The 26,006-nt window shown below is 51.1% G+C and overlaps 1 protein-coding gene across 2 annotated transcripts in view; it reads right to left on the bottom strand.

Annotated features, from left to right (window-relative positions):
* PRKD2 (protein kinase D2) overlaps positions 1-26,006 on the bottom strand; it is a 39,970-nt gene that overhangs the window by 12,397 nt on the left and 1,567 nt on the right. For both annotated transcript variants that reach the window (XM_084814768.1, XM_084814769.1), the window contains exons 2-7: positions 12,281-12,419; positions 7,681-7,812; positions 4,234-4,388; positions 3,071-3,272; positions 2,620-2,700; positions 1,054-1,204 (exon numbers count right to left, since the gene is read on the bottom strand). In XM_084814768.1, the coding sequence (XP_084670894.1) occupies positions 1,054-1,204; positions 2,620-2,700; positions 3,071-3,272; positions 4,234-4,388; positions 7,681-7,812; positions 12,281-12,419 (860 nt within the window). The remainder of the gene's footprint in view (positions 1-1,053; positions 1,205-2,619; positions 2,701-3,070; positions 3,273-4,233; positions 4,389-7,680; positions 7,813-12,280; positions 12,420-26,006) is intronic.

The raw sequence follows: 26,006 nt of genomic DNA, 5'->3' as shown, positions 1-26,006 counted from the left end.
AGTTCCCATCAGCGTAGCCAATGCCAACAGATCATGGGAATTGTGGGCCAAAAGATCTGGAGGGCCACAAGTTGTCCATCCCTGCCTTGAATGTATATCCTGCTTTGCTTCCAAGGAGCTCTGGATGGCATACGTCAGTTACCCCTTCCTCCAGTTTATCTTCTCAACAACCTTGCAAGGTAGGTTAGGCTGGGAGAGAGAGAGATAGACCCGCCCAAGTTCGCCCTGTGAACTTTATGGCTGAGAGGAGGGAGTTGAACCTAGGTGTCCCCAACCCCATTCCGATTGACCAACCCAGCCTTTCCCAGCCTGGCACTCTCCATACGAGTTGGACCAATTAATTAATTAAATTAATTAATACCGCACCTTTCTGCCAAAAAATGGTGCTCTAGGGGCTAACAAAATCCAGATTAAAAACATAACATAAAAACTAATAAACGAAAACGCAATGAACAACAATAAAAGAAATAAACAGCACCAGCCAAACAATGGGACTACACCCACCATCATTACCAGCCAGCAGGCCATGCTGGCTGGGGATGATGGACATTGTAGTCCAACACCCCTGGAGGGTGCCAGGTTGGGAAGGGAAACAAAAACATTGGCCGGGGGGCGGGGGGATTCTAGGACTGCGTCTCAGTGGTATCAGTGAAGATGGAAAGAATAGATCAATTATTTCTGGCTCATAAAGGGCATCTCCCAGGGGAGGGATCTGTGAGAGGATGTGGACTCTGGGCTTGAAATAAAGAGAATGTGGTGCAATTGGGGTGGGGGGAACCCTAGAAACCTTTGGGGGAGTTTTTGTCCCACTGCCTAGTTAAGAAAGTACAGGTGGCCACAAGAGCAGATGCAAAAAGAAGCAAGCAAATCGGCTCGACAAAATCCACTCCATCCTCTCTCTATGCCTATGGGCCACAGTGTCCTTGGTACTAATCAAACTGAGTTGTTCCGGCAATGGAATGTTAACAAACACTGCAGCTTCTGTAAGGGAAGCGAAAGGACAAATATGGATGTGAAAGAAAACCCATTTGGTTTCAGGGCACCCCTCCTCACCCCTGGGATTTGCTGATGTCATCAGAGTCCTCGCCCATCTGTAACTCATTCTCCGAATGGGACCCGGGGATGATGCCGGAGTCGTCCGATTCATCCATGAGTGAGTTCTTCTCAGCTTCACTGAGATCACTGGATTCTTCCATCGGCACATCTGGGAGGGGAACAGGAGAGAAAGCACATGGCCAACGGCTCAGCGTACGGCATGGGCTGTCGACCAACCCACAGTTATTGTAATCAAGTCTGAATCCCTCCCAAATCTGTATTTGTTCCCCTCTGCGAGGAGAGGAGTTGTTCCCCCTTTTAAACAACTGGGGGGCGGGGGGCGGAGAGTGAGTTAGCGGCAACGTAAGTCTTCCTTTCTTCCAGTGGGATGGTGTAGAACTCATATCTCCTCCAATAGCTCCCTCGGTTTAACTCTTGCATGGCCCTTTCTTTTTTTAAACATAGTTTTATCTCAGCCTAATACTCAGAAATATCTGTGACGGACTCGACCTTGGGGGAGCCGGGGATGGCAACGGCCGACAGGAAGCTCTGGCGCGGGCTGGTCCATGAAGTCACGAAGAATCGGAAGCGACTGAACGAATAAGCAACAATCTAACTCCAGGTCTGCTGGGGGATAGGGGTGGAGGGAAGATCGCCCCGGGATGGAAGAGAGATTCTGGGGGCACAGTTGGGCCATGCTGCACTGCAGAGGAGGCTGGTGGCTCCCATGTCGGTGGGGCGGTGAATCCATTCCAGGTTTCAGTCGGAACTCTAAAGGAGCTCTCCAAGGTGCTTCGCAAATGTCCCTGGTTTGCACCTTGGATAGCTCCTTTAGAGCTCTGACTTAGGGAGCGCCTCCTCCCCCGCGTCCCAGTCCGCCACCTCCGGTCCTCCGGGGGCTCCCTGCTGCGCTGCCTAACGTCAGACTGGCAGCCGCACGCCAGGGGACTTTCTCCTCGGCCGCCCCTCAGCTGCAGGACGACCTGCCGGTTGAAAGGCCCCTGCTGACCTCCTTGAAGGTTTTTAAGCAGGCATTTAAAACACTATTATTCCGGCAGGCCCTCCCTGCTGAGAATTCTTGCTCCTTTGGCTGACTCTTGCATACTGTTTTTATGCTGCGTGGTTTTATTGCTGGATTTTTAAAAAATGTTTTTAGTTCAAAGTTGTTTTGAGTTATATGTTGTTTGCATATACTGTCCGTATGCTTTTATTTGAATGGTTTTTAAACTTTGTATATTTTGTTTTAATGTTTTAACTTTTGTAAACCGCCCAGAGAGCTTCAGCTATGGGGCGGTATAGAAATGTTAATAATAATAATAACAAATCAGAGCCACCAGCCGCCACTGCTGCTCCGTAGCCCCGGCCTATCGGTGCAGAACAGTGGAGAAGCCTAGAGGCTACACCCTCCGTGCTGCGACTGCTCTCGCGCCCAGTCCTGGCAGGAAGCCACACACGGGCAATCCACGCACGCGCACACCAAACGGTGGGTCCAGAACGAAGTTAGACCGACCTCAAGGGTTCAAGCCAGGTCCCTCCCCCTCCACAACCGCCCCCCGCGCAACCGGGAACGTGGTCACCACTCACCCCCGCCATTAATCAGCGTCTCCCCGAGGCAGTCGTTGGGCACCCGGGTAGCACAGCGCTTGTGACAGTTGAATTTGCAGTCTGGAAGGAGGGGAAGAAAGCAGTGGTACTGGGGGCCCACATCGCACCGCCAACAAGGCCTCTGGATTGTGCCCGCCCATCGCCCGCTTCCCGCCTGCCCACGATCCAGGGCGGCACGCCTGGGCGGTGAGGACCTGCAATGCGCTGGCTGCCCACCGGGGGGCGCCATGGGACAGGAAGGGCTCCTCCCCCTCTGGCTGCAGCAAGCATGGCCAATGGTCAGGGGAGTGGGAACTGTAGTCCAACAACATTCTGGGCGGCCACAGGTCCTGCAGCCCTGAATTAGGAAATGTGAGCCAAGAGCCTCCTGGGGTCCCCGGGTCTTTGGTCTATTGCATGCCAGCCCCAGCTGCGTCCCCCCACCCCTCACCTTTGCACTGGAGGCCCTGGCGGAAGAGACCCTTGAGCAGCTTCTTGCAGTACTGGCAGACGGTGGGGCGGGTGTACGAGTGGATAAGGAAGGTGTGGGGCACTTTGACCTTGGAGAGGAGGAGCTTGTCCAGCTCAATGGGGCGGCCGATGTACGTGGACGAAGCCAGCCGGCGGGGGAAGGTCTCTGCGGAGATCCGACTCTGGGTGGTGAGAAACACACAGGAAAGGGCGGGGGGCAGAAGAGTCAGCTGTGAGCCAAGCCCCAATGTGTCGCAAGGCGGGCTGAGCCCTGCCAAAGTCCCCTTATTTTGCCAGTTCTCCATTTTAGGCCCCATCTGTATCAAATGGAAGATACCTGCTGGACTGAGTAGATTCTCTAGTGGAGAGGATGTGCCTGGAGTCCAGCTTCCAACAAAAGCATGGCATTCAGACACATTTCTACACGGAACTGATTTCTAGGTAAAACGGTCCACGTAACCCACCCATTTGGGGACGGCTCCACGTTTCTGGGGGCTCTGGGCAAAGTGTCCTATGGACAGGTCCCCTCCTCTGTCAGCAGCAACAGGTGGGTTGACCTCTCTGTCCCGGCAGTGCTCCAACCAGCACTGGGCAACTGGGTCTGACCGCCCTTTTAAATTCCCCACAATGCTCCAGAGCAATGGTAGGCCAGAGGCATTGTGGGCAATTTAAAAGCGGGGGGTTGTTACATTCTGGCTGGGCCAGAAAAAAGAAATGTGCCGGTAGCTGCCCGAGGGGGACGCTGGCAGTGGGACAATCCACACGCCCCCTTGCTCCCACATCTCTCAGCTGTTTCTGGTCTAAGGATGCTTCCTGAGGGGGGGCTCATCATCTTCCCTTTGGAGCCCTCCCACGTTTCCCATCACATCTGTCTTTTTTCATACCACCCAGGGTGCTTCCAGAGGGAGGGCACTGTGCACCTACTCCGCCTTTTCCTCCACAGAGGTCATTTTTGTGGAAAGAAAAAAAAGACGGCCGACGCGGTGGGAAAATGCAGGAGGGCCGCAGAGGAAAGACGTCGGCGTCTGGGCCCCCGGTGACACGCTGCGAGCGAGGCGGGCGATGGAAGCCTCGTCCAGAGACAGCCCTGGCCCCCAGGACTGGCCAGAGCCACCCCGGCAGGCAGTCCACACGCTCACTCACCAGGTCCTCGGAGGTGCTGGGCAAGGAGTCGGTGGTGGAGAGGCGCAGGGACTGGGAGTTGGCCAGTGAGGTGGATGAGAGCCGCCGCTTCCGGGCCCCGCTGCAGTTGTTGGGGATGCTGAAGGCACAGCGCTTGTGGTAGTTCAGGCCGCAGCCTGGGGGGGGAAAGAGCGCCGCGGGATTGTCAGCGTGGAAGCACAGAGAGGGAGGCAAAGCTCAGAGCAGGCGTGCAGCACCTCAGGCCCCAGGGCCATACCTGGCTGCCAGGGTTCCCCAGATAGCCATGTCCCCTTCCTCAGGCCCCATCCGTTTTCGCCCGACCACCAGTCACTTGCTGGTTTCCCAGCATTTATGCAGCCCCCCCCCCCCCGCCCCTGGGGTTCCGATAGGCTGAAATGCCTCTCCTAAGGCTGAGTTACTGGCAGTGAGAGCTGTAAGATAGAATAGGCTGGTATATTTGGAATTTTGGTCCTGCCACTTTGGCCCCATCCGCCACCAGAATGGGGCCCCTGCAGCTTCTCCACAATTTGGCCCTTGGAGTGAAAGAAGTTCTGTATCTCTGCCCCAGAACGACAGTTCAATTGTCTGAAGACTGAACTTTTGAGTTTTTATGTAACTGCCCTGCCCAATGAAAATTCAGTCCGATTTCCCCTATAGTGCAGGTTGAGGTGTAGGGGTGGATCTACAGGGGTGAGAGAGAGACAGAGGCTGACAACAGCCCTGCATTGTAGTCCACTGTTAATATTGTATGTCAGAGTTAGGGCAGAGGATTCTCAGCCAACCTCCTCCCCCTTCAGGCTGCAGTAAAGGTGAGCTTAAAAGGCTTGCCCCAAACTCCCTCCCGAGCACAAACCCAGCATTCAGTTTCATGCAGAAGCCCCGTCTTCCGCCAACTGACATGCAGAAGCACTGTGCTTTTAAAATGTGCAAACACAGCAGCAACCCCACCTCACGAACACAGTTTTCACATGAAATAATCCCGGAGTTAGAAAAAGAAGGAACTCCAATCTTTGTTGCTACTTTTTGTTTGTTATGGGGCAGGGCAGACTTCTGCAGCTACCCAGTCACAGCTATGTTAAAATCCTAGAGTGCGGCAGTGTTTTCTATGGACAGATCTGCCGGGGTGGGGGGTGGGGAGGGGAGGGGACCAAAACCACGCAGCCAAAGGTGTCCCGGAAGCAGGGCCCTGTGTGCAAGTCTAGCTATTATAAATCAGCATCTGTGGTTGGGAAGGAGACTTGAAGGAAGGCCAAAGTGAGGTGCCCAGACTTTTAGATTTTCTTGTTCCTGAGCCGGAAGACGGAACAGTGGGAGCAAGTTTCTTTCTTGCTGGTAAAGGGGCTTTCCCCAACCTGGCGCCTCCCAGAGGTGTTGGACTGCCAGCATTTCCAGCAAAATCTGGAGGGCCAGAAATTGCTCACCCCTGCTAGACTCACTTACCTGGGAGTTAAAAGTCTCACTGAACTCACTGGACTTCTGAGTAGACATGTATAGAACTGGGCAGCAAGTTTTTTTAAATAAAAACTGGAATGTCAGCAAAAGGTCGGGAGATATTACGGGGGGGGTGCGCGTGCGCACGCCTGCACATAAAAGTGCCCCTGTAATGTAACACCCTCCTGGAGTCTCTGGCCATGAGGGACCCCGACCAAAAATGTTTACTCACTCGCTAGGAGTCTTCTTCAGATCGCAAACTTGAGTTTGTCACTAGGAAGGTGATAGCCATTTGATCTGGCACCCCCCAAACCCTCCCTTTCGATACCCCGAGGAACGTGCCTCAGAACAGGAACGTAAGCAAACAGACCCGGCATATCTTTGCAATGCCAACTTCCACGGAAGAGACGAGGGCGGTGGCAGCGGAAATATTAGCCTTCGATTAAGCATTAAACATGGCAATGACCCAAAAGTTAATCTCATGCCAGCCTCCAGGGCAGGTTGGGGGAACAGCATTAAAAGGTTGCATAGCTTTGAAGGTCGAAAGCAGGACGTTGGCTTCCCCAGGAATGCAAAGCTGGCCATCTATGCTTGGGAAGGTGCCACTCACAAACAGCAGGCAAGGTGGTTATCTGGTGACTGGGCTATACGCTTCAGACGGCAGGTGAGGGCTCACATGACAGAAAGCGCGCCCATACAAACAAATTCCCCGCAGGCAGAAAAGCAGCACGGCAGGGAGATGTGTTCTACCTTTACCTTCTCCCTAACATGATCGTTTCTGTGTCTGTCTGCCCGTCTATCTGTCTGTCTGCCTTCCTTCCTTATGGGGAAGCATTTCATCGTGCGAGCCATTCACCTGGAGCAGAACAGCCCCAGCACACATGTATCACTTCCTCATCTGCTGCATGAAAACTAGAACTCACGACAGCAAGAGGGCAGAGTGGATAGTTCACACACAAGCCATTTTGAAGGCTTGGAGGAGTTATCTCCCATTCAAATTTTTATTTATAAAGTTTGTGCAGCACTTTCCCCATAAATCCATGGGCAGAATGCTTTGAAGCAGGAAAAAAGTTATAAAAACACATCCGGCAGCTTAAAACAGAGCAGAAAAAGCAGCAGTGGAATGCAACGGAAATAAAATCCTGGGCTAAAGGAAGAGCAACCATTCCATTTTAGCAAGGAAAAGGCACAGAATGCTGTGCTGGATACTAAAGTTGGCTTCCTGAGAATTTCAGTCCTCATTTTTAAAACAGATGTTTCTAGCCCTCATGGTTGGAAAGATATACTTGAAAACATGCAGGCAATGAGCTGGAAAGACTGTTGAATAAAAAGCCAGCAGTTGAGGGCTGGTCTAAAATGCCTTGTCCCTGCTAATAGCTAAAAAACCCAGAATAAGTGATGCAAACTGCAGAATGACTTATGTAAAATAAGGGAAAAATAGGAAAAAACTGCTTGATCTGCATCATTTCTGCAGGATGTATCGATCTACTTGCGGAAGAATTCTGCATTCAGGGCTCAAGATATACCAACCCTTTACTGTTTTCAAACTTCAGTGTAATCAGCCTTCTGCAACTTGAGTCCCTCCAAATGTTTTCAACTACAACTCTCATTAGCCCCAGTCAGTGTGAGCCCTTTAGTGGGGATGATGGGAGTTGTAGTCCAAAACATCCAGAGAGCTCCAGGCTGGGGAAGGCTAGAGTACGTGCTTACATCCCTAGCTGGCCATGAAACTCACTGGGTGACTTTGGGCCAGTCACTGATTCCTGGCCTAACCTACCTCACAGGGTTGTTATGAGGATAAAATGGAAAGGAGGCGGATCATGCACACCTTGGGCCTTGGGCCCCTCAGAGAAAAGGCGGGATATAAATGCAGCAGATAAATAAACAAACAAGCTTTGGCATCATGAACATACATGTGACTGACTCCAAATCATCTTCACACTTTGAGAGAAAATGTCTCTGTATACTGAGCCTTCTCCCTTCCTGCACCCCCCAGCATCTGGACGGGGCTCTTACCATCACATTTAAGGCCTTGGCGGACCAGGCCAAAGAGCATCTCCCCACAGTGGTCGCAGAAGGCTGGCGCGCGGTACGAATGCACACTGAGGGCGTGAGGCCGGATTTGGAAGTCCTCAAACGTCGCGGAGGCTGAGAAAGGAGGAAGAGGGAGCTCAGAAGCCAGGATGATTCAAGAGGGAACATCAACTCAATTTCGAGAATTAATACACCCGCGCAGCCTCCCCCAGCCTAAACAGCACAGGAGTTGCAGTCCAACACATCTGGAGGGTGGCCAGTTGGGGGAAGCTGTATTAGAGGACAGGGGCTGTAAGGATCTGCTAAACTGATAAAGAGGGAATTCTGGCAGTACTATTTTGGAATGGGCCACTATTTTGGATTGAGACATACTGCTATATTTTATTATAGCAATTATATATTCATAACTGTGAAAACCCCCAAATTATATAAGGGCAAAAGAAGGCAGAGAAACATGTAACAGGTTTATGGAAATCTGTCCCCTCCCCCTTTTAGTTGATATGCAACCCACATCTGTCTTCAGCCATTATTCTATACCCGCAAGAAACTGGAAATTATAAAACCCAAAAATGGAAATATTGCAAATTATTTGACGATATTTTATTCAAGTATTAATCAAAATCAAACCAGAATATCTCAAGTCCCATGGGTGGTTCGGAGTTGTTGTTGTTGTTGTTCAGTCGTTAAGTCGTGTCCGACTCTTCATGACCCCATGGACCATAGCACGCCAGGCCTTCCTGTCCTGCGCTCTCTCCCGGAGCGTGCTCAAGTCCATATATATTGCATTGGTGATGCTATCTAGCCATCTCATCCTCTGCCGTCCCCTTCTCCTTTTGCCTTCAATCTTTCCCAGCATCAGGGTCTTTTCCAGGGAGTTTTCTCTTCGCATTAGGTGGCCAAAATATTGGAGCTTCAGCTTCGGTATCTGTCCTGCCAATGAGCAGTCAGGGTTGATTTCCTTCAGGATGGACTGATTTGACCTCCTTGCAGTCCAGGGGACTCGTAAGAGTCTTCTCCAGCACCGCAGTTCGAAGGCATCAATTCTTCGGCGCTCAGCCTTCCTTATAGTCCAGCTCTCACAGCCATACGTTGCTACTGGGAAAACCATAGCTTTGATTAGACGGACCTTTGTCGGCAAGGTGATGTCTCTGCTTCTTACTATGCTGTCTAGGTGTGCCATAGCTTTCCTCCCAAGGAGCAAGCGTCTTTTAATTTCATGGCTACAGTCACCGTCTGCGGTGATCTTGGAGCCCAAGAAAATAAAATCTGTCACTGCTTCCATTTCTTCCCCTTCTATATGCCAGGGAGTGATGGAGCCAGATGCCACGATCTTAGTTTTTTTAATGTTGAGTTTCAAGCCAGCTTTTGCACTCTCCACTTTCACCCTCAACAAGAGGCTCTTTAGATCCTCTTCACTCTCTGCCATTAGGGTGGTATCGTCTGCGTATCTGAGGTTGTTGATAATTCTCCCAGCAATCTTAATTCCAACCTGTGATTCATCCAAACCGGCGTTTCTCATGACATACTCTGCATTTACGTTAAATAAGCAGGGCGACAATATGCAGCCTTGTTGTACTCCTTTCCCAATTTTGAACCAATCGGTTGTTCCATGTCCGGTTCTTACTGTTGCTTCTTGACCCTCGTACTGAGTGGTTCAGAGACCTGGGTTCAAATCCTGGCTCAGCCAGAAAGCTAAGTAGGCGCCCTTACCCACGCTGCCCCCACACAGCTCCCCGATCTTCACAGTGTTGCAGCGAAGCTGAAACAAAATGGGATTTGTTACAACTACGGTTGCCATCCCAGACAGAAACTGAGAAGTGGGAACCAAGTGGAGAGGCAAAGAAAGCACCCTGCGCTGTCTCAGAGGCACTCTCAGCCTAGCTACTTCACGCATCCCGCGGCACAGTCTGAAAACAGGTTCTGCAGCTGAGACACAACTCCTGTCCCGATCCACTAGTTATCACAGGGGGCAAAATTTGCCCCCCTACACAAACCTGGGCTGAATTAATTTGTAAATGGACACTGGGCGACTTTGAGCCAATCGCTCCCTCTCTCAGCCTAACCTACCTCACAGGACTGGTGTGAGAATAAGATGTGGGGGACGGCAGAACCATGTGTGCCACCTTGGAGCTTTTGGGGAGGAACAAGCAAAACCTAATAATAATAAAAGAGTCTGTCCGACTGGCTCTCAGTGCCATCACACAAAGACCATGAAACCTAGACACCTGAAGTTGGCGTGCATAATAAGGGGACCTGAGAGGTGTGCACCTCAGGTTATTTTGTTCTAAACTGCATTAATTAACCTTAATGAATTTAAATGTCTCCATGTAGTTGAAGCCTGCAGTAACATCGTCAGCCAGTAGAGATGGACTTCCCTACCCAGCACACTGCTTTGCAGCTCATACAGCTGGAACCCTGTTATACACCTGCCCCCTCCCTGCTGCTGTGGGGCAGCCCCCTCTGAAGAGGAATGGACGGACCCCTTCCTTAAGTGAATACAGGGGTGCACTACAGCAGGGGCCGTGTCTAGGGGTACTGGCAGGCTTGGCTTTGCACCGGTGAGGTGGGCACGTCCAACTGACAGCTGCGCACATTTGCTTGAAGGCTTCGCTGTACCAAGCTAAGGATGATTCCAAAAAGCTGGGGGGAGCCAGGACCGTTTGCTAGTCCGCCATAAAAAGTATCCAGCCAAACTCCAATCCCATCCACTTATGTGCAGGCCAAGTTCTCCCCGCCCCCCAGGGGCAGCTGCCTGAATGCCACCCCATCCCGGCTTCTTCTATTTTGATTGCCACTTTCATTCTTGGGTGGCCATTTCTGGGGATGTCTGCAGGCCACACCAGAGGTCACAGCAGGAGTGGGGGAGAGGTCGGGATCCCTCAGGTGCAAGAGGCTATCCGGCAGGAAATGTCAGCACCAGGCCCAGCCACTCTTCCCTTCCCCTCCCTCCACCCCCACCAAACGCAGAAGAGGTTGCCAGCACTGAAAGCCCACATCCTGCCTCGGTTGCCTGAGCGTCGGATTTGGAAACATCACCTGCTGCTTCCAGCAACAAGACAATCTAGGCCAGGCGCACGAGCGGCGTGCACTGAGATATTTCCCCAGCGCCTACAACGGGGAGTTCCTCGATAGGCTCATATCCTTGAGAAAGTGGAAATTATTAACTCAAAAGACTGAAATCTTGCGTATTATTTATGTTCAGTGCTTTTTGATCACTGCACTTTTATTGCTGCTGGTCTTATGTGCTGGAGGGTTTTTACTCTTCGGTGCTAATTTCATCTTGGCTTTATTCTGTGATGTTTTTAATTCACTGCTTTATGGTTTGTATTTTATGTTCTTAATATATTGTATGCTGACCACCCAGAAAACTTGGGCTATTGGGAGGTTTATAAGTAAAATAAAATAAAACATCCCATAAGGATCTAAGAAGGGCCCTGAAGCTGGATCGGACCAACCAGTCCACAATGCAAGAAGGAAACTGCCGTTGCTCCTCAGGAAACAAAGAGCTTTACCAAGTCCTAGGTTTGCCCCCGGAATTCAGAGATAGGCTGCCTCCAAACACCTCTGTGAGTTTGTTTACTCCCCCCTTGAAAGCCACAGTTGACAGTGTCACATCTTGTAGCACTGAGTTCCACAAGTTACATTATGTTTTGTGCATTTACAGTACAATTGTTTATCCAAACAAAAAGAATCTGATGAAAGAGAGACCCAAACTATGCACAACCATAACATATATTAAAAGATAACACATCTCAGGAAGAAACAAACTTAGTGTGGATTGTGATTGTTGCGGTTGTGTTGTATATACATATTTTTAGAAGTAGAGGGACATCTTTAAATTTTGCAACATACATTTTGTACATTGTTCTATAGCTTTCCCTGAAGAAGGAGCTATACGTGGTCCAAAAGTGTTGAAGTTTGAACCTCCCCGTCCCTGCCAGCTAAATTCCAGGGATTACTGGGGGTGGGGTGGGGGGTTGTGTGGAAGTGAAAGTCTCTACGATCCCCTAGTGATCTTCAGTGAGGTTGCTTTTCTGTCCCCACTAGTAGCAATTTTTCTCCCACAGTCTAGCTGACCAGATGGGACTGTGGGAAAAGTGGGGAGGGGTCCTGCTGGATTAGATAATCCACCAGATTAAATGTACACCCTTGGGTTAGAGCAGAGGCAGTACACTCTAGTATCAGAGGCAATATGCCTATCTACACCAGTTGCTGGGGAACATGGGCGAGGGGGGGGTGCTGTTGCACTCATGTCCTTGTTGGGGGCTCCCGTGGGCACAGTGGAGGCTGGTGGCTGGTGCAGAGCACCTTGGATAGCTCCTGTAGAGTTCTGACTAGTTCTGACTGAAACCCAGAAGGATTCACCGCCCCACTGACATCGGAGCCACCAGGCTCCCCTGCGTGGGCAGCTGGTTGGCAGCTGTGTGAACTGATTGCTGGACTAGATGGACCCTTGGTCTGATCCAGCGGGGCTCCTCTTATGCCCTTAGGGGATTAAGCCGCCTGGGCCAGCTGCCTGACTTCGCGCAGGGCACCTTCCAACGTCCCGCTATGTTCTCTTCGACTAACTCCGCCCCTTTACCGGAGAGCACCACCTCCACCAGGTCCCCCTCTTGGATATCGCAGGCAGCGCGGACCAGCTGCAGAATGTTGGCCGAGGACGGGTCATGTTTGAAGAGCAGGATCTTGTCGTAGAGACCGTAGAAGCCACACTCGGGAAACTGCAAAAGAGAGAGAGAGAGAGGGAGAGAGTGAACAGGAAGCACGTGCCACAGGGCATAATTCGCAATGGATTGGGGCCATGATCCCGCAGCCGGGCACAGGGCTTTGCCTGTGGAAGGTCTTCTGTTACAGGATCTTGGGTAGGACAGATGCAGAAAACCTTGGGCTGAAATCCTGGAGAGTCACTGTCATTCAAAGTAAATAATACTTGCTCTGACTCAGTGTAAGGTCACTTCCTACACTCATATGACCCCAGGCCATTCCTCTGCTGCTTTAGAAAGCCGCACTGTGGTTATTCCACTTATTCCACTTTGCAGCAAATACTTTTTTTGATTAAAAGACTTCTGATTCATCTCCTGACAGTTAAAGGAATACCCCCTTTCAATGCATTTCAATGCACTACCGCATTGTTCAATTAGCTGAAAGGAAGCCCGAAGGAGGCTAGCATTTAACAGGTTACTTTTAAAGTCAAGAGTGTCAGGGTGGAAACTGAGCCGATAGAACCCCAGAGCAGTTCTGATTCTGTGGAGGATCAGCAATCTGTGGGAGAGAAGCCAGCTCATCCCTCACAGGCACAGCAGCTGGAAGAGATTCCTCCTGTCAGCATTCCTGAGATAGATAGCGACCTGGGCAGTGAGAGAGTGCGGGAGGGGGGCTTGCTAGACGGTCGACGCAGACGCAGGGAGCGACGAGCGATGGAGGGTGCGGAAAGGAGGTGTAGCGCCCGTTTGGCGCGCAAGCAACGGTCGCGTCCTGTGGACCCAAGGGAAAGAGGGAGGATCTCTCCCTAGCCCATAAGTTCAGGGGCTTCAAGTGATTCTCCTTCAAACGGGGACCAACTGCCTATCCGGAGCATAGGCTACTCTGCTGTTCATTGCTTAGATGCTGGTGATAGCATCTGAAAGAGTCATTAAGTTGTAAAAGGATTAAAGCCTTGAAAAGAATTCTTTCATCTGTGTCTTGAGTTGGCTATTGGAGTGTACTGATAGAGGCCACTAGGGCGCTCCTGACAAAGAGCAGATTCAAGGCTGGGACACTGCAAGGAGGTGGCAGAGAGAAAGACAAGTATCCACAAGTTTGAGGTAGTTTGAAGTTCAAGCTCTTCACCTTCTCTAAGGTCACTTCCGGACAGCAGCAAACTTTGAAAAAGAGACCCTACAGCCAATGGTTGCCTCTAAACTACATTCTAGGCTTGGACACGGACACGGCCACAGTTCTAGGCAACCAGCCGGGGAACCTGTTGGAAACTGAAAGAAAAACGGTCCTTTCTGGTTGCAACCTGGCAACGCGTCACAATTTCATACAAGGGTTGTAAAAATGTGGGCGGACTAACTGCCAGCTCGCACAGCATAATTGTGGAGTGGCTCAGTTGAAGCCCAGGCTCAAAGCCCCGAGCATTCGGAGAAGGAAGAGACCCATGAGTGCAGCATTGAAGGCAGCGGAGGCTGGTGGCTCCGATGTTCGTGGGGTGGTGAATCCGCTCCAGGTTTCAGTCAAAACCAGTCAGAACTTGAAAGGAGCTCTCCCCTTACGTAGCTCCTTTAGAGTTCTGCCTGGTTCTGAGTGACACTGACGTCAGAGCACCAGCCTCCACTGGTTGAATGCTCCAGATAAGCATATATGCCTACAAAAACTCACACAAGCAGTGTTTTACATGTACATCACACCCAATCCTCTATGACAGGGGTGAGGGACACCATTGGGGCAGGGGGCTGAAATGCCCCCCCCAGACCCTCCATAGGCGGGATGACATAAGTGGGTGTGGGCTCCCCACTGCCCTGTCCCCCCCCATTTTGCCCTTCTCCATGTTGGGAGGCGCATGGAGAAAGGGCCTAGGCCAGCAGGGAAATCCCTGGTGTTATTTCCGACCTGAGAGAACAGCAGGATGCTTCCCGGGGGTGGGGCTTGGAGGCTCTGTGGCCCGGATGTGGAACCTCAGCAGGCCACATGAGGCCTGCAGGCCAGAAATTCCGCATCCCTGCTCTGTGTGTGGCTAATTTCAAAGTGAACAGCAAAGTGGGAACAAAGCTGCAACCAAAACAGGTGAACACCAGCAGATAAACACTTGTATCATGTCTGCTTGAAACCTTTCAAGCTTTCTGGTTACGACAAGCTGCTATGCAAATCTAGGCTGTTATTTTTAACTCAAATGGTCCCCCATATGAGACGTTTGCTCGTTCCAGTTGACCTCCGACCTCTCCCTTCCTTCCTTCCTACTGCCAGAGAGGTCTGTATGTTCATACAGCGGCAAGAGGGGGTGATTCCCTCCCCTTTCTCCTCTCCCCACCTTGCAAAAAAACCTCAAAAAGTCACCTGCTAAGAACTGTGCCACCATCCTGTCTCAACCCACGGAACCTATAGAATTCATTGCCACAAAAAACTTTCGTTGTTGAGATTTAGACTGTGAGCTCCTTGGGGCAGAGAGCCCCCTGGGCCACCTCAGGCTACAACTCCCCAGGGCTCTTTGGGGAAAGCCCCGACAGCCAACCCGATCCCAAGCCAATTTGCAAGCAGAGACACAACCATCAAGAGGAAAGTCCGCCGTTAGAAAGTGCCGTCTGCACGTATGGTCTTGGAAGGGTTGCCAACTGCCACTTGGGAGCCACTGCGATTAATTGAGTGAGTATGAAGTGGCCAACCTGGTGCCCTCCAGATGTGTTGGACTGCATGGGGATGATGGGAGTTGCAGCCCAATGATGGGAGTTACAGTCTAACACTGTTAGACTGTGGCTCCGGAACCACTGGAGCATTCTAAGGCCTCCTGTGAGGCCTTGGCAAGGCACTTTGCAGATAAAATTGATCAGATTAGGTGTGTTACTCTGCACGCTGTGGATACAGTTAGTGAGCAAGAGGCGGCCTGTGGCAAACCGGTTTTGTGGGATCGGTTCCAGCTTCTTCCTCCTGATGAAGTGGACAAGCTGCTTTCATCGGTACGGCCGACCACCTGCTTACTTGATCCTTGCCCATCTTGGCTCATTATGGGCTCCAGAGAGACTGGGTGAGGGGATCAAGGCGGTGGTGAACGCCTCCCTTGAGGAGGGAGTGATGCCATCAGCCCTCAAGGAGGCAGTGATAAGACTGCTCTTAAAGAAGCCCTCCTTGGATCCTCAAGTTTTGAACAACTTTCGCCCAGTCTCAAATCTGCCATTTTTGGGCAAGGTGATTGAGCGGGTGGTGGCGGTGCAGTTGAAGGCACACTTGGAAGAAACTGATTATCTAGACCCATTTCAGTCGGGCTTCAGGCCTGGGCATGGGACAGAAACGGCCTTGGTCGCCTTGGTAGATGATATGAGGAGGGCTCTGGATAGGGGTGAATGCTCCTTCCTTGTTCTCCTCGACCTCTCAGTGGCTTTCGATACCGTTGGCCACGGTATCTTCCTGGACCGCCTGGAGGGGTTGGGCATTGGGGACACCATATTGCGGTGGTTCCGGTCCTTCCTCTCTGGCAGATACCAGAGGGTAGCACTGGGAGAGGAGGTTTCGGACCCGTGGCCACTGACTTGTGGGGTGCCACAGGGTTCCATCCTCTCCCCGATGCTATTTAACACCTATGTGAAGCCGCTGGGGGCTATCATCAGGAGGTTTGGGGTGCAGTGTCATCAATATGCGGATGACACGCAGCTCTACCTCTCGTTTAAATCTTCACCAAGGTTGGCCGTAGAATCCCTGTCCAAATGTCTGGAGACGGTGAGTGGCTGGATGGGGCGGAATAGGCTGAAGCTGAACCCTGACAAGACCGAGGTACTTTTGGTGGGAGACAAGAGGAGGCTGGGGGATGTTGACCTGGTGTTGAATGGGGTACGGCTACCCTTGAAAGACCAGGTCTGCAGCCTGGGGGTCATTTTGGACTCCCAGCTGTCCATGGAGGCTCAGGTGTCAGCTGTGAGCCGGACAGCGCTGTATCAACTCCATCTGATACGGCGGCTGCGCCCCTTCCTTCCCGACCATCTGCTCCCATCCGTAGTACATGCCCTGGTCTCCTCTCGTTTAGACTACTGTAATGCGCTCTACGTGGGGTTACCCTTGAAGACGGTTCGGAAACTGCAGCTGGTACAGAACGCGGCGGCTCGCCTGATTAAAGGCAGCCACCGGCGAGATCACATCACTCCAGTGCTGAAGGAGTTGCACTGGTTACCAGTTGTTTTCCGAGCCAAATTCAAGGTGTTGGTTTTGACCTTTAAAACCCTATATGGTTCCAGCCCAGCCTATCTTAAGAAGTGTCTCCAGCAGCACCAGACAGGCCACTTAACAAGATCAGCCTCGGATGGCCTTCTCTCTGTCCCATCAGCCAGGACAGCTAGACTGGTGGGGACGAGGGAGAGGGCCTTTTCTGTGGTGGCCCCCACTCTGTGGAACTCCCTCCCTAGGGAACTCCGTCATGCCCCCTCTTTAGTGAGCTTCCATCATGCATTAAAAACGTGGCTGTTCAGGCAGGCATTTGGGGTGGGTTAGGGTATTTTAGAAAATGTTTTTATTGTAGAATTTTATTGTTTTAAACTGTTTTTATTGTATGTTGTACATCGCCCAGAGTGGCTGGGTGACCAGCCAGATGGGCGATTAATAAATTTAATAATAAATAATAAATAAATAAAAACACATCTGGAGGGCACCAGGTTGGGGAAGGCAGGCGTACATGCCAACCTGAGAGTAAATTCCTTTGAAGTCAGTGGGGCTCACTGCTGAGTAAGGATTGCGCTGCAAGTTGCAAAACCTAAAGTCCCTGGCAAGCTGGGAGAAGAGCCAATGCATGCCCGGAAAAGTCTGCCATTATGTTGGGATGTGTCCCAAAAGAATCCTTTTTACCTGGGAAGCAGGGCCTGCCCCCCAAGCCCGGATTGACTGTGCTAAAGGAATGATGACATGCTGGGAGATATTCAGCGGGCTTATGCCACTAGGAATGGAACCTCCACAAACAGCAGCAATCTATCCCCAAACACCAAATGGGGGGACAAAGACCAGGCCGTGGCAGTGGAGGCAGGTGGTGCCAATGTCACCTTGGATAGCTCCTGCAAAGCACCTTGGAGAGCTCCTTTACAATTTTGACTGGTTCTGACTGAAACCCGGAATGGATTCAACACCCCACTGACATCTGAGCCACCAGCCTCCACTGGGCCATGGTCACTGCAAGCAGAGTGTGGTCAACTCCGCCCCCGGCTTGGCATTTGACTGGCGGCTGATTATGCCGCCACTGCCGGACCGAGGAGGCCTGCCCACCATTTCGGGAGCTGGCCGGAGAAAAAGTGTATCCTTTTGAGCACAATCAATTTTTAATCCAGAACAAGGTTTATGATGTATTTATTTATTAGTAGTACTTGCTCATGGCTACATATAGTCAACCTCTAAGTGGTTTACATACAAAAAATAAAAATCACGAGTTAAAAAAACATAAATAATACAACACAGAGACATTTCAACATTCAGCAACCAATGTAAGACCAAAAGAAACAAGCAAAAGAGTAAAATTTAACTGAGAATCAATTATAAGCCAGTGGAAGCTTGCAACGCATTTGTTTTCAGGGAGCGTTTCAAACACACCACCTTTTCTGCCTCCTGGTTCATATGGGGGAGGGTGCTCCAGGGGGTGGTCGCCACTGGTGGGCCCCCGGTATCAAGAGTTCAGGCTGCATTAGCCCACCTACCCAGGTTCATTAATATCGTGGTACAGATCTCTGCCCTGCCTTCCCAGGAACAGAAGGGCTGAATTTCATGAGCACCTAAGAAGAGCCTTGCTGGATCAGACAAAGGGTCCATTGAGCCCAGTGTGCTGTTCACATGGTAGCCAATCAGCTGCCTGTGGGAAAACCACAGGCAGGACAGGAGTGCAACAGCACCCTCCCGCCCATGTTCCCCAGCCACTGGTGTACATAGGCATATTGCCTCTGATACTGCAGGTAGCGTAGGGCCATCAGGACTAGTAGCCATTGACAGCCGTATCCTCCAGGGATTTGTCCAACCCCCCCTTTTTTAAATATATTTTTATTTATTTTATCTTTATAAACACTACCAAAATTACCAACAACCTACTCAATACTTCAATTGTCATCCATACAATATTTTAGTTAGGATACCATAATAACAGAAAGAGAAGAAGAACCCCCTTTTAAAGCCACTGAAATTAGCAGCCATCACTACACCTTGTGGAAGCGAATTCCATAATTTAACTATGTGCTGTGCGAAGAAGTCTTTCCTTTTATCCGTCCTGAATCTCCCACTCATCAGCTTCATGGGATGACCCCACTGGGCTAGTATCATTTTGTACACCTCTATCACATCTCCCCTTACTCGCCTGTTCTCCAAGCTAAACAATCCCAGCTGTTGTAACCTCCCCTCATAGGGGAGATGCTCCAGCCCCTGGATCATTTTAGGTGTCCTTTCCTGCACTTTTTCCAACTCTGCAATACCTTTTTTTTAGGTGTGGTGACCAGAACTGTACACAGTACTCCAAGTGTGGTCGCACCAGAGATTTGTATAGGGGCAGGACGATCTTGGCAGTTTTAGTTTCGATTCCTTTCCTAATTATGTCTACCGTGGAATTTGCCTTTTTTTCAGAGCGTCAACATCTTCACCGAGCTGTCCACCCCAACCCCAAGATCTCTTTCTTGGTCAGTCACCGCCAGCTCAGATCCCACCAGCGTATACGTGAAGTTGGGATTTTTTTGCTCCGATGTGTGTTGCTTTACACTTGCTTACCTCCGTCAGCCCTTGAATCCGCCACCCGGACAGCACCTGGGGCCAGCGTGGCAGGAGGTAACTTCTGAATCAGAAGCGTCCCCCTCTTCCGCCACCCACCCACTGCCCAAACTGCTCCTGGGCAGGAAACAGCCTCAGCTGCATAACAGCAGGCAATAAACCCGAGGTTAAGCAGAGCTAGGCCAGGGTGAGCCCAGACGAGGGAGCTGTCCGTGACTCACCCAGCAGGGAACAGGCCTCTCTGTTCAAAGCAACATCTAGACTGGAGCAGGACGAGGCAGCTGCGCAGGAGAAGGAGTTGCTCACCTCTGAGGAGGCCTGTGGGATGGGGCCCCTGCATCAAAACATGGGATGGCCAAAGCAACTTCTTTGGGAGTGGGGCAACATGCTGCTCTCCAAACGTGCATTATTTATCCAGGACCGTCAGCGTATGTGGTGATTTACAGGAGACGATAAGTGTCTCTGCCCCTAGGAGCATCCACTCTATATTTCAGTCAGGGCCAGCTCCAGGTTTGGAGGGCCCTTGGGCAAGACGTCCCCTCTGACAGCCACGGCCCCAGCTGCTCTCGCTCCCCCTCTTCTTCCTCGTCATGGCTGCCACTGGCTCGCTTGGCAGGCAGAGAGCCAGGGAGCAAGCCGGCTGGTGCATCTCCTGCCCCCCCCTTCCTTCTCATCACCACCATTGTCTGGGCCAGAATGAGTGGCAGGTGAATCATAGAGTCATAGAATAGTAGGGTTGGAAGGGGCCTACAAGGCCATCGAGTCCAACCCCCTGCTCAATGCAGGAATCCAAGTCAGAGCATCCCTGACAGATGGCTGTCCAGCCTCGTCTTGAATGCCTCCAGTGCGGGAGATCCCATTGTCGTATTGCTCTAACAGTCAGGAAGTTTTTCCTGATGTTCAGCCGGAATCTGGCTTCCTGTCACTTCAGCCCATTATTTCGTGTCCTGCACTCTGGGATGATTGAGAAGAGATCCTGCCCTTCCTCTCTGTGACAACCTTTCAAGGGCTTGAAGAGCGCTATCATATCTCCCCTCAGTCTTCTCTTCTCAAGCCTAAACATGCCCAGTTCTTTCAGTCTCTCTTCATAAGGCTTTGTTTCCAGTCCCCTGGGTATCTTTGTTGCCCTCCTCTGAACCCTCTCCAGCTTGTCTGCATCCTTCTTAAAGTGTGGTGCCAAGAACTGGACACAGTACTCCAAAAGAGGCCTAACCAGTGCTGAGCAACAAGCAGGATGCAAGGGTGAAGAGCAGAAGCAAGTCCGGGGGCAATTTGCAGTGGGCCCCTGCTGGAGTGTGGGCCCTCGGCAGGTGCCCAACCATGCCGAGCCTTCGCGTCGGCCCTGATTTTACTCATGGGTGCTCTCTTCATCCCGAAGGGAAGAAGATACCAGATATAGGCAAAACGGGTGCCAAAACGGGTATCTAGCAGTCGTAGCCAGCTAGATACCCTGTCAGGACAGCCACAAGCAGGGGCCAAATGCAGCACCATGCCCTCCCTGGGATTCAGAAGCAAACTGCCTCTGAACATGGAAGGTCCGTATTCACTCAGGAACCACAGCATCTTCCCAAGCAGTTTGGGTGACAACAGCAAGACCTCCAAAGCAGGTGGCCTGAGCACTGGCAGCTCTTGCATGTTCTGTTTGAAGTTAAATAGCCCCAAGAGGCAACGTGTGTGTTTCTGAGCCCAATTTAAAGTGCTGGTTTTCACCTTTAAAGCCTGAAATGGTTTGGGAGCAAATTACTGGAAGGACGACCTTCACCCCTATCAGCCTGCTCGCACTTTCAGAGCAGCAAGAGAGGCCGTCCTCATTTGCCCACCTGTGAGGGCGGTTAGGTGGGCGACCACACGAGAGAGGGCCTTTTCGACAGTGGCCCCACACCTCTGGAATAAGCTGCCAACGAGGCAATGGTGCCAGGTCAATGATGCCAAGCCCGTCATTGCAGGCTTTTCAGGAGGCCCTGAAACCATATTATTTTACTTTGGCTGTCCCGTTTGCTCTTTAAGCGCTTTTTAAGACTGCGCCGGTTTTTATGTGTTGCATGTGTACGCCGCCTTGGGAGAGATTCTGCGCTGAAAGGCAGCCAAGAAATCATTTAAATAAATAAATTAAATAAATGTATGTCTTCTTTATTCTATGTTTTATTGATTTAGTATCAGGTGTGCATGGGAGAGAGAGGGGTTACCCCTCCAAAAGGGGGGGACAGGGGAAGACACCTTCTCCTGAGGAAGACACAAGGAGGGGACAGAGGAAGACACCTTCTCCCGAGTCAGACCACTGGCTCCACTAGCTCAGGATCATCTATACAGCCCGCCAGCGGCTCTCCACAGATTTGGACTGGGGCAGGGCCGTTCCAAAGTATTTTGGTGCCCTAGGAGAGGGACAGTTTGGTGTGCCCCCTTCCCCAAATGCTACCGCTATTCCTGAACAGCATGAAATGGGTTCAAAGTGGGGGGGAGGAAGCAGGGAGAGGTCAGCCCTCCAATCACTCCAGTGTCCTCACTGGCTGTGCACCCTGCAAAGTTAGTGAGCTGACTGGTTCAGGTTGCTGCCTCTCACACTAGGGGAAATACTGTGATGTAAAAGGGCCCGTGGCTGCAGCCTGGGCTGGGCAGAGCAGCTCTTTCCTCTCCTGCATGCCAAGCCTTGCCCGGCCGATGTTGCTGCTGCCTACCCAGGGGACATTTGGCGCCCTGGATTGCTGGGCACCCTAGGTGACCACCCACTCTGTCTCTCCCTAGAGACGGCGCTGGACTGGGGTCTTCCCCAACCCTACCTGGAGGTGCTGGGGATTGCACTGGGGACCTTTTGCATGCAAAATAGGTGCCGAGCTACGGCTCTTCCCTGCCGCAAGCTGAAGGAGGCTTGCAAGTTACGTTCCGCGGGGGTGGACAGAAGGTAGGGCTCCAAAGATTTGGGACACTGACTCCCAGAAGCCCCTGCCAGCATGGCTAGTGGTCAGGAATACTGGGAGCTGAAGTCCAACACCGTCTGGAGATCTACTTTCTGCCCATCCCTAATGTACAGGAAAGCAGGATTTGACTTTGCCACCCACTCCAAGGGCCGAAACAGATGTGGCATGGGAGGTCTGTGTGATCGGAACACCCAACATCGCCCACTTTACTTCAAAGCAGCTGCACTGGGGGAGACATCCAAAGTGGATTGCGTAGCTTGAGCCCTAGCAGCTCTCTCATGCTCTGTTTGAAGTTCAATAGCTCCCCAGGGCAGCCCCACCTCCACGCGCTATTTCCCCGCCTACTGAATATCCCCCTGCTATTAGCCCCCCCCCCCCAGGTGCAGGAAAAGACACCTACCAATTCCCCTCTTCTATGCCTCTCAAGTCAACCCTCCGCTCTCGTGGAGTCAAAGCATTCTCCAAGTCCATCCCTTCCAAGGTTCTGCACATGCTCAAAGGCACCATCTTCTTTATTGCTCATTTGCATGCTGAGAGGCAAAGACCAGCACTGGAAAAAAAACCCACTGGTCCAGCTTTGCCCTAGTGAACCTGCCCAATTATGAAGATTTAATTCATACTTTCTGGCCCGTCGCCCCGGAGATACAGTTGACAGGTGCCAACGATGGGGGCTTGTCGGTGGTGGTATCAAGTTCTGGAATGCCCTCCCAAGAGTGGTCCAATAGTCTCCTTCCCTTCCCACTTTTAGATGGGCTATAAAAAGATGTTTTTGTTCACGTAGGTATTTAATTAAAAAACAGGAACTTCTTCCTCATGATTTTAACAGCATTCATGTAGTAGTCTTACTGCAGTTTCTTGTCTTGTTGTTTTCCCATCATAGTTTTTAGTATTTGTGTTAATTTTCTTGCCATATGTTGCCTTAGGTGCATTTTCACATGAAAGAGGAGAATGAAGTAAAGTAATATAAAATAAAACAAGTTTCAGGGCCAACCTAGGCTCAAATTAGCCCTTATCTTAGTAACTCCTACCTGTAAAAACAAAATCACAGACGCCTATCATCACACAGTACAGCTTCCTAAAATTCTCAGCTTTAATTTAAACAAACAAAATCCAAGATTCTAGCCCTTATTGAAAGCGCATAGGTGTTATAAAGCCAGAGAGGTAGTCAAAGAAGATTTATAGAGGCCAGGGGTATCCTTGATTCTTGCCATGATGAGCACAATCAGAATAAATTATGAAAAAACGGCGAAACATTGCAGATTAAAGTATGCAAAATAAGAGAGATTATGCAAATTGGCTCTCAGTCTGCATAGCCTAGAATTTTGATGGCTCAAGTGCAGGATTTTAGTATATTTTTAAATAATAATAATAAACAACAACAACAACTGACTGGGGCTGTACATATTCTGTGCTTTAAATAACAACAACAACAAAGAACATCAGAAGACTCTTGCTGGGTCAGACCCAGGGTCTATCTAGTCCAGCATTCTGTTCACACAGTGGCCAACCAGCTGCCCACGGGAAACCCACAAGCAGGACAGGGGTGTACCCTCATGCACCCACAAGCACCATCTTGCCCATGTTCCCCAGCCACTGGTGTACAAAGGCATACTGCCTCTGACACTGGAGGTAGCACAGAGGCATCAGGACTAGTAGCTGTTGACAGCCTGCTCCTCCAGGAATTTGTCATTTGTAGCATCACTGTTATTACATTATTGGCACTGAGCATGTACAGTCCCAGGCACTAGGGGAGAATTAACAGAATTAGTATGGAGCGAGTAGCTCCCATTGGACAGACAAGAGCAAATCAGTGGTTTGGGATGGCACAGGGTCCAGGTAAAGAGGGACAAGGTGTGTGTCTCTTCACACTCACCTACTCACTTACACACACACCCGCACACACCTGGCTTGACTGAACCCTCCCTCCCAGCTCCCCCTGCCCAGACGCTTCCAAGTTTCCTTCAACCCGCTGCAAAGGATGTGGATGAAGGCGGTTTCCATCCTGGAGACATCCCAGAGATTATCGCTCAGCCTCCTGGAAGCAGCCACGCTTCCCTTTCCTGCTCAGCGGAGAGCGGCAGCCAGCATCTCAGCTGCTGTTTCCGTTCCTTCACCGAAACATAGAATGCATGTATATATAGAAGCAGGGACTCTGGACCAGCTGCGAGGGGAGGGAGTGGAGACCGGGCGGCAGAGGAGCCAGCCGCATGAGCCACGGAGCCTCTCGCCCTCCGCAGCCCCCCAGCAAGCCAGTCAGGTCTGCGTATAAACACAGATTCAGTGCGTGGCCTTAAGTGAACCTCTGTTTCCAGCCTCCACCCCAAATCTGCTGCATATGGATACCAATACTGACCTACCTTACAGGACCACGACGGAGAGATTGTACGAAACGCATAATCCGAGAAGCACCCTGTCAACATTCTTATTTCTACAAGGAGGGCATGAAACCAAATGTTGCAGTGTTCAGTGCGCCCCGTTGAGGATTCCAGCCCCTCTATTCTGTTCTCTCTCTTTCCCCCCACCACAAGTCTTTCATCCTGGGTCAGTGGAGGCTGGTGGCTCCCATGTCAGTTCTGACTGAAACCCGGAGCAGATTCACTGCCCCACTGACATTGGAGCTACCAGCCTCCACTCTTCTGGGGGTTCCCCTTTGTGTGGGGTATCTTTTTTCCTCAGGATTGTTTGCACTACTGCAAATCCCGGGCTTTCCCTAAGCCTCCCACGGCCTCCCTCTTGTGTGTGGGTGGTGCCATTTCGGCTGCCAAAACAACAACACTTTTCCCTTCAAGACTGGAATTCGCTTAAAATCTCATGAACAATAGCAGCTTGAACAGGGAAGCAATTCACCACACAGCGCAGAAGCTGTCTCCAAATGCTATGCCAGCAGTCCCAGAGTTGCTGGTACTTCAGAAATGCACCAGAGAGGGTAGCGCGTGGTGCTTCCCCTATCAACTTCAGACAATGCGAACGAAGAGTGCTTCTGAGCATGTAAAGGGCACCTCCCCCCCCCCACCAAGGGGCTGCTTCTCCAATCCCCATGCCTGAGATGGGGAAGAAGGGGGCCCTCCGGGCAAGCTTCAGCTCCAGCACTTCTCGGTGGGATTCCAAACAGAGCAGGACCTCCCATGTTCATAAGAACATATGAAGAGCCCTGCTGGAGTGGAACAAAGGCTCCTCTGGTCTAGTACCCTGTTCCCACAGTGGGTAGCCTGATGCCCACCGGAAGCCCGCAAACTGTTCTGGACAGGCACCACGGTCTAAGAAGGATTCGGATAAACTGGGATGAGTTCAGAGAATGGCAACAACGGTGATCAGGGGGCGAGAGGCCAATTCTTATGAGGAAGGATGGAAGGAACTGGGCAGGTTTAGCCTTGAGAAGAGAAGACTGAGGGGGATATGATCACACTTTCCAAGTCCCTCAAGGGCTGTCACACAGAAGAGGGCTGCAACCTGCCCTCTCTCATCCAAGACTGTAGGACACGAAATAATGGGCTTAAGTTCCAGGAAGGCAGATTTCGGCTGAGCATCAGGAAAGACTTCCTAACAGTCAGAGCAGTCAGACAATGGAGCCAGCTGTGTGTGTGTGGTGGTGGGGGGGGCTTTCCATAGTTGGAGCTATTCAAGCGCAGATGGGACAGCCCTCTGTCAGGGATGCTTTAAACAGGATCCCTGCGCTGAACAGGGGGTTGGACTTCATGGCTTAAATGGCCTCTTCCAGCTCTCAGATTCTGTTAAACAGGACTCCACACAGCCAGCTCATAGACTGCTCTTTTACCCCAGTCTTACCTCACCCTTCCTTCCTTCCTCGCCCATATGCTTCAGATGATATTTCCCCCTCCTTCCCTGTCTCTGGCCCAAAACTAAAACTTCCAGTGGCGGAGACTAAAATAAAAAAACAAGTCACACATCAGTCCTTCCTCGCCCAAGTGCTGCTCTTTGCTTCTTTTTTTTATCTCATCATTCCTCCACAGCGGCTCAAAG

This window comes from Heloderma suspectum, chromosome 10, assembly GCF_057233095.1.
Source record: "Heloderma suspectum isolate Gila_16-S chromosome 10, 16-S_ref, whole genome shotgun sequence".
Classification (NCBI taxonomy): Eukaryota; Metazoa; Chordata; class Lepidosauria; order Squamata; family Helodermatidae; genus Heloderma; species Heloderma suspectum.
This window is presented reverse-complemented; position numbering and strand designations above follow the sequence as displayed.